General features: G+C 32.9%; 1 protein-coding gene across 2 annotated transcripts; it reads right to left on the reverse strand.

The window, feature by feature from the left end:
- Nucleotides 1-970: 970 nt before the first annotated feature.
- Nucleotides 971-14,312, reverse strand: LOC140056388 (ras-related protein Rab-32-like). 2 transcript variants are annotated; one of them, XM_072101761.1, is made up of 6 exons: nt 14,171-14,312; nt 9,972-10,097; nt 7,338-7,416; nt 6,335-6,516; nt 4,101-4,244; nt 971-3,661 (listed from the first exon to the last, which is right to left on the reverse strand). In XM_072101761.1, exons 1-6 carry the CDS (start codon nt 14,171-14,173, stop codon nt 3,551-3,553), a joined length of 645 nt encoding a protein of 214 aa, XP_071957862.1. In that variant the 5' UTR covers nt 14,174-14,312; the 3' UTR covers nt 971-3,550. The 2 variants fall into 2 exon arrangements, with proteins under 2 accessions (XP_071957862.1, XP_071957855.1); XM_072101754.1 differs by lacking the exon at nt 14,171-14,312 and adding an exon at nt 13,328-13,400.
- Nucleotides 14,313-14,449: the final 137 nt, after the last annotated feature.

Here is a 14,449-nt window from a genome sequence, read left to right on the forward strand (position 1 = left end):
ATGCATGTAGATGAAAAAAAACCAAAAACAACTATGTAAGAAAAAATAAGCTTTGTTAATGAAAATGTGTTATAGATAATATGTATAAAAAGAGGAAACTATGTAATCAATGTGGTTAAATGATAATGTATGTATAAACAAAATAATATATGGAAATAGTTTTTTTTTTTTTTTTTTTTTAAAGAAAATAAGTAAAAAAAAAAAAGTGGAATGAATCCACATAAGAGAAGAAAGTAAAAAAGTTAAATGAAAATTTAAGAAGTTATAGATGCAAAAAAGGATCTGCTGGTTTTGTAAACATTAAAGAACAAAAATATTAATATTAATGTTAAAGGATGAGAACAATATTATGTTAACAGTAAACATTTAGTAAGTAATGAGTATAACAGAGAATATGCATTGTTAAATGAAAATGTGGTAGATGAAAAAAATCAAAAACAACTATGTAAGAAAAAAAATAAGCTTGTTAATGAAAATGTGTTACAGATAATATGTTTAAAAAGAGGAAGCTATGTAATCAATGTGATAATATGTAAACAAATGAATAAAACTCTTTAAATAAGTATATGTATACAGATGATTAAACAAACATTGTAAATATAATGATATGTATAGTGTATAGTGAAAAATATATGTAAAGAGAACAGTGGTATGGAAATAAAAGTGGGATGAACCCACATAAGATAAAAAAAAAAAAAACTTTATTAAAACTACAAATAACATATTCAAAGTCTGATTTAGTTTTTGGGGGACAATACATCTTTAATGTATTATTTTTATGTTAGTCCACCGCCGTCGGCGTTTCGATTTTTTATATTTTGTGAGCCCGCGTATTATACGTATGTGCCAAAATATTTATATTTTCGAAATTCGGTCTAGAACTTGCTTTAGATTAGACAAATCTTGTCAATTAAAAGACTAATGACAACTGATTTCATAATAATAAATTTGTATTTACATTTATAATTTATCCAATTATTGTCTTAATTATTAGAAATAAACTATTTTTCTATAAATGATATCGAGTATCTACATGGTTGATACTAGAGTATGTTACATAAAAGTACTTGATAGATCATTTATAGTAATGTGCTTTAATAATATTGTTTTTTCTACCTCTCCCATTGAACCTTAACTCAACTTGCCCATATATGGACATGATGATGTCATATCACTACCATATTTAAGCATTTCACCACCATATTTGGGCACATCATCCTTTTTTTTTCCTAGTAGTTGACAGAGCTTAACCCAAACCATGTTTCTAATCCCTTTACAATTTAAAAAATATAATAAATTTCATTTAAAATTTGTTTATTTTTTCAAACTACACATCACTTACTGTACATCATGCAAAATTAAGCAAGCACAAAAGTTGTTCATAAATATTTTATAATATTCTTTATAATTATTAATTCAATTGCATTTTTATTCTGAGGAAGACTTAGAAAAATACAAATTAAACATTGACTACATATTACTGTATTTATAAGTATTTGTAATGAAAGCACTGGTCTATAATTCATTTAATAAAAGTTGTTGTTGTACATTCATAAAGTATCGTATAGAGTGCACTGCTAGAGAAGAGCAGGTTCAGATGAATTAAAACAGTTTCTAAATCAAGTGTACAAAAGGTAGGCATGACAATATAACTGTAATAACGCCTTGTCCACACTGGTATTTATATGCATATTTACCAAATAAAGGCCAATCCAAACGCTGGCTACAATTCACTCTGATTTAAATTAACTAAAACCAATTAATTTACCGACCACAGCCTGTCCAGTAAAATTGACCATGGTCCTGGTAAAACTAACCAAGTTGGTGTCCAATCCACTCCTTGAGTTCATGACCTTTGACATACACTTCAATCATAGTTGTTAAAATCGTGATTAAATTTTGGTAAACATATGGTAAATCTAACCAGGCAATCTTTTCTAATTATCCAAGTGGGAAAGATCAAATTTACCATTAACTTGGGTAAATATACCATTTTTAATTTCAGTGTGAACAAGCTTAAGTATACAATCGTTAAAAAAGTTGATAATGTGCAAATATGTAAAACAACGATAAGTTAAAAAAGAATAGAACGGTGTCGGGTAAATATTATTTCAAACATAATTATAATACCCATTGCAATATTCACAATAATTTTAAACAAATTTACTGATTGTCCATTTAAATAATTATTTAAAAATCTTACCTATATATAAACTTATCTTAGTGATAGATTTTTTTATATTATACAATTCAGGGAAAATCAATTAGATTGTCATACACAATTTAAAATTTCTTTTTCTACCTTGATTAAAAACACTATAAATTTTATTGTAAAAAATGTATACTGTATCAAAGCTTAAGAAGTGAGGTGAGTAGACCATTTTGGCTTTGTCTGAACTCATGCATTTCACATACTGTTTTACCAGTGCGAACATATCACATGTGATGCATTTCACATATTACCAGTGCGAACACATCACATGTGATGCATTTCACATATTACCAGTGCGAACACATCACATGTGATGCATTTCACATATTACCAGTGCGAACATATCACATGTGATGCATTTCACATATTACCAGTGCGAACACATCACATGTGATGCATTTCACATATTACCAGTGTAAACACATCACATGTGATGCATTTCACATATTACTAAGTGTAAACACATCACATGTGATGCATTTCACATATTACAAGTGCGAACACATCACATGTGATGCATTTCACATATTACCAGTGTAAACACATCACATGTGATGCATTTCAGATATTACCAGTGTGAACACATCACATGTAATGCATTTCACATATTACCAGTGTAAACACATCACATGTGATGTAATTCACATGTTACTAAGTTTGTTTGTTTGTTTGTTTTATTAGTTTCTCCACACATTTAAAATAAAAGATAAAAATTACAAATTGCAAATAAGAAAATTACAATAAACAAAAAAAACATCAAAAATGTGCAGATGGAGGTCAAAATAAGTTGCGGACAACTTTAAGTCGTGACCACCAGTTAAAAAGGGTTAAAAATAAAAAAAAATAAAAAAATAAAAAAAAATAAAAATAATGAAGGTAAGTGCATAACACATCACATGTGATGTATTTCACATATTACCAGTGTAAACACATCACTCGTGATACATTTCAATTTTACCAGTGGTAATCACATCACATGTGATGCATTTCATTGAGATATACTGTAGCGGGGTAAATTATAATTATTAGGAAGTCATTTCCTACAATTCAAATTACATCTTTGAAAATACTTTATGCCTTGTCCTTTTTGCATTACTGTGAATGACAAAAACTCATCTTTCTACGAAACCACATCAGCCTATTCAACAAACGTGATTGAGATGGTTAAATGTTAACAACATGACGACCCCTTATATTCCGTCTCCCCAGCCTTGTGAGTTCCAAGTTCTATTGTTAACAACAATATCTCTTATCAACTTCTCCCCTGCCTTGTGAGTTCCAAGCTCCAATATTATTCCTTAATATCAGTTATCTGCCAGGTCTTGTAAGCATCAAATGTTAACAACATGATCCCTTACCACCTGTCTCCCCAGCCTCATGAGCATCAAGCTCTATTTTGTCTTTGTCTTGATCCCTATCTACTGGGTTTTCTTTATCATTTGTAAGAATCTAGAACAAAAAACAAATCTTTGTTAAACTTAAGGTAGTTCACCTTAATATGCAAATTAAATACAACAACATGCTAGTGTACAGTAAGCATAATCGTGTGTATCTAGACAAATGAGGTGTGCAGTAGGCCTATTAATTATAGGAAAATTATGTGATAGAACATTACATGTTCACCAATGTATTTTGTTTTGTGTTATACATATGGAACGCCATATGTGAAAAAATATTTATATTTTCAAAATTCGGTCTAGATTACTTTAGATTAGTAAAATGTTGTCAATTAAAACAAAATGTGATGTGCCCATATAATATGGACATGATGATGTCATATCACTACCATATTTGGCCATATCACACTTTTTTTTTCCAATTAGTTTGATAGTGTAGACAGAGTTTTTGATGCTTCTGAAATTAAAAAATAAAATAAACTCCAACTTACTGATGTGACTAAAAAGCGTGCAGCTTCATCTATGTTGATATTTTCCTTAGCAGACGTTTCAAACCATCCAATGAAACCCTTTTCTTTACAATATTCATCCATTTGTGAATTATTTTGTACTAAGCCTTCCTTTGCTTGATCACACTATAATACAAAAATACAATAACATTTATATACAAATTCATATGAACTGCAGGGGTAGACTCGTGAAGTGAATTTCGCTAACACCTCTAGATAGTCGGAAATGGTACTCTCGCACATAATTCACGATAAAATGGCATCTGTCAATCAAATAACCGTTATTTTGTGTTGCAGTTAAAAGTTGCACAGTGATAACCGGTTAAATGGCGTTTGTTTTTAACCGTATTTATTTAACAGGTTACTGAAAATTGATCTTGTTTCTTCTGCCAAGAAATTAGGGTTAATTTATTCACACATGTATTAACCGGTTATTTTTTCATAGCAGAAAGGTAATTTCTACAAATTTGATTTCGCTTTTTGGTTATCCGCACTTGGCGGATAACCTCTTGTTATTGTCAGGATCTTTTTTTTTTTTTTTTTTTTTTTTTTTTTTTTCTATGTTATTCTTCTTTCTTTCCCTGAATTTTGTTGGCAGCGTATCTCTAATTCTGGCAAACAGAAGATTGTGTAACTTTTTCATAAGATTGACCTGTAGCTGTAGATGTGCAGGACGTTTCGTTTTTTGACTTTAGAGTCGCGCAGCGTAAGTTACGCGCGATTTTGTGAATTTTGCGTATTTAACATAGATTGAAAACCAAAAAGCAATTTTAATTGAAACTTGGCAAAAGTGTAATTTATATCATGCGCTAACTTTCTATGGATTTAAAATGGCACTTTTCCAAAAAGTTACGCGCACACGCGCATTTAAAATTTCAAAATGCGAAAATTCAATTTCTAATCAACTTTCTACGCGTTTCAGGTCATTTTGAGCATTTCAAAAATTTCTACGCGTGCGCAATTTTTTTACGCGCGCGTGCGCACGTAGCGCAAAAACATCTTTTTTTTGCTTGATTTTTGTTTTTCCTGTCTTTTTTAGTAAATTTACCAACTTTCAAACAATTTCGACTTAAAATCACGTCATACGAGCACGTAGAATTGAACAATTTGCGCGCGTTTTTGATGAAAAAGTTCAAAAATTCATGAAAATTATGCCTTTTTTAAAACAGTCATAGATTGTAAACTACGAGGTGAACTTTTTTTAAATTACACATTCTGGAAGTTGATGAGTTGTAGATATCGAATCATGCATCGATATGGCTAACAGGACATAGTGACGTCATCGTATGGCCACTCAAATATAAAATATAGGATTTTTGTCTCTTTCGTCATAGCTCATCACATTTAATAGAGCGCATCTCCACTTATCCTAATTCCATTTCCCCCCATTTTTTTATATTGTCTATGCCAATCAATTATCTTTCGCATGATATACCGTTTTTAAAATTGTGATGACGTCATCATGTCCAAAAGCGTCAATAACTTGGGCCACTTATTTTCACATATTCTTCACTGTATGTAGTACGTATACAATATATAGTGTATACTGTGTATACTTAGACGTGACGTAAAATAGAGAGCGCACTAACATTTTTTCAATGGCATAATGGTTTTCTCTGCGCAATATTCTAACGTATGACGTGCACGTGGCGTTTGCTCTGCGGATAACCTAACTCGTCCGTAGTGACGAGTTCAAATCTAGTTGCTTATTATATTTTGTACTGCCATTGAGATCCAGTCACTGATACCCACAGCATTGTCATTTTTCAGTAATTTGTCTTTAGATTAATATATAAAACGTACAATAACACTTTAGTTTGTGTCAAGTTTTATTTTAAATGTGTAAGCAATAAACAGCAGCTATAACTAACTATACCAAACCAACACTACCACCATAAATGTTATATCTTGTTGCAGTAATAAAACATAATTTTTGGATCATTAAGAAACTAAAGGGTTGCGGGTGTCCATAAATGTTTATTTCTGCGTGGGCCTCAATTTATCTACATAATTCTGGAAGTAAAACCTAAAACACTCAATACTTGGGGTCTTTGCTCACTACGTTATTCCACTGTAGGTAATTTTATCTTTCATATTTCATGTGTAATTTATTTTTTGTGGTCGAGTGCCAAACTAATCATGATAAAGATTCACAAAAAACTAAATCGAATACTGCAGCACCCGTGAGAATTACTATAGTAGAATAATCTACAAACCTTATTTGCTAGTAATACAACTGGTATATTACTGCCGTTTGGAAGTTGTACTTTGCTATCCAGGTCATTTTTCCACTTAGCAACAGCTTCAAACGTAGACACCCTAGTTACATCGAATACAATAAAGGCACCTACTGCTTCTTTATAATAAACACGAGTCATGTTGCCGAACCTTTCTTGCCCTGGAAAAGAAATTTAATTTGTAATATTTATTTATTTTTATGAGCTGAAGAGATTTTTTTTTCATACGCATACAACAGCGAGTAAATCGCCAATTAAAGGATGGATAAACTATTCTATAATTTGTATTAACACTATTATTATTAAAATTATATATTAACACTAAAATGAACAAAATTCTCAACAAAATATGTTTTAATAGATTAAATAAAATAGTATGTACAGTGAGATAAAGTATCGAGAGAGTTTAAAAAAAACAGAAACGTAATTATGTTTCTGTACTGTTGGGACAGCCCCACACCAATGTCATATACAAAAGAATTTGCCATCATTTTATCTTAAAGAGTGGAAAAATGATATTTTGATCAAGGAGGTACGATTTTATAACTCCATGTTACGATAAAAATCAGTGTGTATGATAAAATACACAATTTAAAGTTCAATATTTTGCCTAGAATTTTGAAACATCTTTCAATTCATAAACATTCCCAGTATTTTAAATGTTAGGTAGGTTCTAAATTGTATTTCAACTTAATATTGGTAAAAAGATAAATATTTAGCACACATGGCGTTTCATCGAAATGACAACTGGTAGACTTTACATAAAAAAAAGACAATAAATACAGACTTGGGGCAAGTCTGTTAAAATGTGAGTAAGGCCTACTAAGCAATAACAAAAATCAAACACAATGGAATCACATTGGAATGGAAGGCAAGCATTTCAACATGTTAATCACCACCTGCTATAGGCTACCTGCATATTCAACAAGAAACAACTGACAGGGCACACTCATAGATAGGAAACGTATTGTATTAAGCCTACCAGCAATGTCCCATAATTGTAATCGAATCAATGTGTCTGCATCCCAATTGATAACCTTCAATGCAAAATCCACTCCAATCTAAATTTGTTTTGTTAAGTACAACAACCAATATATTTTACTTCCATAGTAAATTTAATGTAATTTAATGCTGCATAGTTTAACTTGTAAAGACTGCATATTGGTTACAAAATAGAATTATTGTTTTTTTGGATAAATAATCATTTCTTATATTATTTTGTTGTATCTTAGAGAGAAACAAGCTTCAATAGGGGTTTTATTGTATTGTACGTAATTGGGTTGCGTCCTAGTGGGAACCAAGCTTTAATAGGGGTTGTATTGTATGTCATTGGGTTGCGTTCTAGTGGGAACCAAGCTTTAATAGGGGTTCTACTGTACTGTACGTTATTGGGTTGCGTCCTAGTGGGAACCAATCTTTAATAGGGGTTCTACTGTACTGTACGTTATTGGGTTGCGTTCTAGTGGGAACCAATCCTTAATAGGGGTTCTACTGTACTGTACGTTATTGGGTTGCGTTCTAGTGAGAACCAATCTTTAATAGGGGTTCTACTGTACTGTATGTTATTGGGTTGCGTTCTAGTGGGAACCAATCTTTAATAAGGGTTCTACTGTACTGTACGTTATTGGGTTGCGTCCTAGTGGGAACCAATCTTTAATAAGGGTTCTACTGTACGTTATTGGGTTGCGTCCTAGTGGGAACCAATCTTTAATAGGGGTTCTACTGTACTGTATGTTATTGGGTTGCGTCCTAGTGGGAACCAATCTTTAATAAGGGTTCTACTGTACTGTACGTTATTGGGTTGCGTCCTAGTGGGAACCAATCTTTAATATGGGTTCTACTGTACTGTACGTTATTGGGTTGCGTCCTAGTGGGAACCAATCTTTAATAAGGGTTCTACTGTACTGTACGTTATTGGGTTGCGTCCTAGTGGGAACCAATCTTTAATAGGGGTTCTACTGTACTGTACGTTATTGGGTTGCGTCCTAGTGGGAACCAATCTTTAATAAGGGTTCTACTGTACTGTACGTTATTGGGTTGCGTTCTAGTGGGAACCAAGCTTTAATAGGGGTTCTACTGTACTGTACGTTATTGGGTTGTGTCCTAGTGGGAACCAATCTTTAATAGGGGTTCTACTGTACTGTACGTTATTGGGTTGCGTCCTAGTGGGAACCAATCTTTAATAGGGGTTCTACTGTACTGTACGTTATTGGGTTGCGTTCTAGTGGGAACCAATCTTTAATAAGGGTTCTACTGTACTGTACGTTATTGGGTTGCGTCCTAGTGGGAACCAATCTTTAATAGGGGTTCTACTGTACTGTATGTTATTGGGTTGCGTTCTAGTGGGAACCAATCTTTAATAAGGGTTCTACTGTACTGTACGTTATTGGGTTGCGTCCTAGTGGGAACCAATCTTTAATAAGGGTTCTACTGTACTGTACGTTATTGGGTTGCGTCCTAGTGGGAACCAATCTTTAATAGGGGTTCTACTGTACTGTATGTTATTGGGTTGCGTCCTAGTGGGAACCAATCTTTAATAGGGGTTCTACTGTACTGTACGTTATTGGGTTGCGTCCTAGTGGGAACCAATCTTTAATAAGGGTTCTACTGTACTGTACGTTATTGGGTTGCGTCCTAGTGGGAACCAATCTTTAATAGGGGTTCTACTGTACTGTACGTTATTGGGTTGCGTCCTAGTGGGAACCAATCTTTAATAGGGGTTCTACTGTACTGTACGTTATTGGGTTGCGTCCTAGTGGGAACCAATCTTTAATAGGGGTTCTACTGTACTGTACGTTATTGGGTTGCGTCCTAGTGGGAACCAATCTTTAATAGGGGTTCTACTGTACTGTACGTTATTGGGTTGCATCCTAGTGGGAACCAATCTTTAATAGGGGTTCTACTGTACTGTACGTTATTGGGTTGCGTCCTAGTGGGAACCAATCTTTAATAGGGGTTCTACTGTACTGTACGTTATTGGGTTGCGTCCTAGTGGGAACCAATCTTTAATAGGGGTTCTACTGTACTGTACGTTATTGGGTTGCGTCCTAGTGGGAACCAATCTTTAATAGGGGTTCTACTGTACTGTACGTTATTGGGTTGTGTCCTAGTGGGAACCAATCTTTAATAGGGGTTCTACTGTACTGTACGTTATTGGGTTGTGTCCTAGTGGGAACCAATCTTTAATAGGGGTTCTACTGTACTGTACGTTATTGGGTTGCGTCCTAGTGGGAACCAATCTTTAATAGGGGTTCTACTGTACTGTACGTTATTGGGTTGCGTCCTAGTGGGAACCAATCTTTAATAGGGGTTCTACTGTACTGTACGTTATTGGGTTGTGTCCTAGTGGGAACCAATCTTTAATAGGGGTTCTACTGTACTGTACGTTATTGGGTTGCGTCCTAGTGGGAACCAATCTTTAATAGGGGTTCTACTGTACTGTACGTTATTGGGTTGCGTCCTAGTGGGAACCAATCTTTAATAAGGGTTCTACTGTACTGTACGTTATTGGGTTGCGTCCTAGTGGGAACCAATCTTTAATAAGGGTTCTACTGTTATTACAGTAGTAGTAGATTAAAAAAATAATATAATATTAATAATATTTTAAAAAGGATACTGTAGCTCTGTAATGCTGTGAGAAAAACTGATGAACATATCGCTTTATGACACTAGTTTTACCAACACCTAAATCTCCTATCACCAACACCTTGTACAGATGCTCTCTCTTCTCACCCGATGTTGACTGAAAAGAAAAAAAAAACAGATAAAAAGGTTGAGCCACACTATATCTTGTAAATGACTTTCAACATTTTAGTGACTAGCATACTATTATTTCACCACAAAATTGCTGTATAAACAGTGGCATAACGCAGGTGTCTAGGCTCTTGGTTTAGGAACTCTAAGTGGCCCTTTAACGCTGGAAGCCTTGGGCATTTTTAACCGTTTGACATATTTTAATGCCTGTTTTTTTCAGCACTGCTCAGGGGCCCCCATTAGCTCCGGAGCCCCATTGGCTCGGGACCCCTGAGTTTAGCCAGTAAGCGCTCCTAACCTAGCACCACTGTGTATAAAACATCATGCAAAGCAACATTGGTATAAATTTCCCAGAGTGTGAGGCCACATGTTTAACTTTGTAATTGTAAATGATCTTACGTAGGAACGCTACATAATTTTATGTTTAGCGGGGATAGGCTTTACATCAAAATACCAAGATATTAAATGCATTCTCCTCTAGTCTTACCTCCATAGTAGTATCAACTTTTAAATCTTCGCAATTTTAAATATTAGAATCCACAACTAGCAAGTTAATTTGTCGGTGAAGGTTAAACACTTAGTGTAATCACACTATTTAATAAAGTGTAAGGTAGTTTATGTAAGCAAAGGATTTGGACTTTGTCCAATACTTTGATTTAAGCATTTATATAACAAACAACAATTATCAGCAATCAAACACTTTTCAATCACACCACAAAGTATCATCATATACGTACGTAAATTATTATATATCAATCCCTTTACACTTATCACACAAACACCAAGTTGAACTTGAAGAAGTCAACAGCATTGAACCGGGAATCTAACTCGGTGAAGTGTAAAACTAGTCACTAAGTCAAGTCACTGTCAACCCGGTGAGTGAACACCGGATCAAAGTTCTTATCCTCCGGGTTAGTCAACTTGAGGAAAAATGGAAATAAACAACTACGAATAAATCACTATGCCACATATTACTTTCTTTGCATGTTTTTTGGGTTTTTGTTTGCAAGATGTTGTCCACAATTTCATCAAGTAATTGTCCAGATTTTTTATGAATATTTATTTCAAGAAATTCAATATTGATGACATAAAAAAAACGTATTAACATTTTGAAATGTTAAAAAACATGCTCATTAAAAAACATGTCGCTCTCTGCATTTTGCCAAATGTCTCTTGGTTACTTTCTGAGAACTTATCTATTTTCTTTTTTCCCCATTTTTTAACTTTTTATTCGTTAAATTAAATACAATTTAAACTGCCAGTGTGTATTACAGTATTTACTTTTGTCTGAAATTAGTTTTAATTGCTTTTTTAAAAAACATTTCATTTTTAAATTTTAATTCAGTTGAAAATGTATTGTTATTTCCTTAAAAAAAAAAAACCATTATCTCGTTGAAATTGACTGATTGCATTTTACACAATCTAATGCCCTACGTTACGTTATTTTATTGGTTATCCGCACTTGGCGGATAACCTCTTGTTATTGTCAGGATCTTTTTTTTTCTCTTTCTCTTTTTTCTTCTATTTTCTTCTTTCTTTCCACGATTTTTGTTCGCAGCGTATCTCTAATTCTGGCCAACATATGATTGTATAACTTTGTCAAAAGATAGCCCTGTAGCTGTAGATGTGCAAGAAACTTTTTTTTTCGAATTTCGAGTTGCGCAGCGTAAGTTACGCGCAATTTTATGAATTTCAATGATTGATCATAGAATAAAAACTAAAAGTCATTTTGTATTGAAACTTGGTGAAAATTTAAGTCATAACATGCTCAAACTTTCTATGGATTAAAAATGGCATGTTTGACAGAAAGTTACGCGCGCACGCGCGTTTAAAATTTTAAAATGCGAAAATTCAATTTCTAATCAACTTTCTACGCGTTTCATGTCATTTTGAGCATTTCAAAAATTCCCACGCGTTCGCAATTTTTTTACGCGCGCGTGCGCACGTAGCGCAAAAACGTATTTTTTTTGCTTGATTTTTGTTATTTCAGCCTTTTCTAGTAAATTTATCAATTTTCAATCAATTTCGACTTAAAATCACGTCATACGAGCACGTAGAATTGAACAATTTATGCACGTTTTTGAAGAAAAACTTCAAAAATTCGTCAAAATTAGACATTTTTTTAAACAGTCATAAATTCTAAACTACGTGGTGAACTTTTTTAAAATTACATATTCTGGAATTTGATGAGTTGTAGATATAGAATCATGCATCGATATGGCTAACCGGACATTGTGACGTCATCGTTTGGCCACTCGAATATAAAAATAGGATTTTGTTCTCTTTCGTCATAGCTCGTCAAATTTAATAGAGCGCATCTCTACTTATCCGTATTCCATTTCACTCAATTTTTTTATATTGTCTAGGTCAATCAATTATCTTTCGCATGAGTTAAAAATATTTAAATTGTTATGACGTCATCATTTCCAAAAGCGTCAATAACTTATTTTCACCTATTCTGCACTGTCTTTAGTACGTATACAATATATAGTGTATACCGTATATACTCAGACGTGACGTAAAATAGAGAGCGCACTAACATTTTTTCAATGGCATAATCGTTTTTCTGCGCGCAATATTCGAACGTATGACGTGCACGTGGCTTTTGGGCTGCGGATAACCTAACTCGTCCGTAGTGACGAGTTCAAATCTAGTATTTTTTTGTTGTTGTAGGATGCATGCATGTAAGAACTAATCAGATTTTGTAAATCCACAGTGCGTGGTTTTTTTACATTTTTTGGGAATAAAGTTACCTATATACAGTATATAATGCCCTACAAAGAACAAAGAAGGCATATTAGTATTTTGGTTGTTTTTAACATTTTCTTCCTCATTGTAGCACAAGGCAAAATTTCAAGTACTATAGTGAGTTTACTGTACTTTAGTAAAGAGTAATCTAACAAATTACTACTTAATTTTAAAAAAAGGTTTTCAACTTCTTTTTAAAAATGTTTATTTGAAATGATCTAACTAAAAAATATCTCAATTAATATATGTTTGTTTACACCCGACACTATGTATAATATCAAGACGACTCATCTCGTCGGGATTCAAATCAGACAGCACCGATGAGTCAAGAAGTTTCATCAGGCCTCATCATATGATGTTGTCCGAGTTGGCCTTAACTAAACAAGGGAAACTGTTATTTTTCCAGTGGAGTGAAAGTAAAATAGGTTGATTTCAAAACAGTTTAACCAATCAAATACTATCCTTACTTACTAGTGAATGGAATTGTTGACTATCTTCGTTTTCTATTTCCATCATCATATCGTAAGCATAAAAAAGAAGTATATAATATATTGAAATTTAATCCAAAAAATACGCTGACGAAGAGACAAGTTGTTATGCCATACAGTTTGGCTGCAAACTACCAGGTAATTTGTCTTTCTCTATGCTAATAATTGCGTTAATTCTAGATGGCGGCATGAAAATCAACATTATGAATTACTATCATCTACCAGCATAAATCAAATTAACCATTACTGGCATATTGGTATTGCCAAAGTATTTTTTTTTTTAAATTAAAGTTATTTATCAAATAAATTATTTTCAAAGTCTATGAATATCTAAACATTTCAATTCAACTTTACTCAAAAAATATGTGTTTACAAACAGTATAAACAATCGTTATATCATTTGCATTAAATCCAATTATTGTAATTATTATACACAGTATAAACAAATAATGTATACAATGTAAATAAACAGCCTACTTAGGTCAATATGGTATTGTAATTTAGTAGGTAAAAGTTCATCCATATTTTATTACAGTAAATAATATAAAACCTGAGTGTCAAAAATAATAATACAGTATATCTGCATAAATATCTTCTGAAACTTATTACTACTACTTACAGTAATTTGTTTTCTTACCTTGAATAATATCAAAACTTTATATCCACATCCCATTCAGTTTCCCCACCACCACTGCCAGACAGAGAAGGATTGGGAATTAAGAGAGGGAGGGGAAAAAAGAGAGAGTGGCCTCTAGTAGTAGGCCTACCTACCTTCCGTTTTTTTGGGGAGTGGAGTTTAATATTTTAACTTAATTTACAAACTCACCATGGCTTATTCTATTTGTCCGTCCGTATCTGTTTTATCTTTTTTTATTTAATGCGTAAACCTATGTCGGAAACTGAAACTAACCATTGACCTAGGCTGTAAAAAAGACTCTGTTTTGTATTATTTTATCATGTGATTTAAAGAGCGATCATGGTACTTTTGCAGCGGAAGTTTGTTTATATACAAGAGGCTCCTTCAGAGTCAACTACTTAGTTATAATTTAAAATCGCCATATTTTTTTAAAAAGAGCAAAACTATAATAAAATAAATATATAAATT

Source organism: Antedon mediterranea, chromosome 1 (genome assembly GCF_964355755.1).
Source record: "Antedon mediterranea chromosome 1, ecAntMedi1.1, whole genome shotgun sequence".
NCBI lineage: Eukaryota > Metazoa > Echinodermata > Crinoidea > Comatulida > Antedonidae > Antedon > Antedon mediterranea.

What these genes read in the sequence shown, in the direction of transcription:
- LOC140056388 (XM_072101754.1), bottom strand. Translation starts at nt 13,375, where the DNA reads ATGATGATGGAAATAGAAAACGAAGATAGTCAACAATTCCATTCACTA. An exon ending in CACAGCATTACAGAGCTACA is followed by an intron (nt 7,417 to 9,971) that starts GTATCCTTTTTA and finishes AAACAAATTTAG; the next exon opens with ATTGGAGTGGATTTTGCATT. An exon ending in TTGTATTACTAGCAAATAAG is followed by an intron (nt 4,245 to 6,334) that starts GTTTGTAGATTA and finishes TTTGTATTATAG; the next exon opens with TGTGATCAAGCAAAGGAAGG.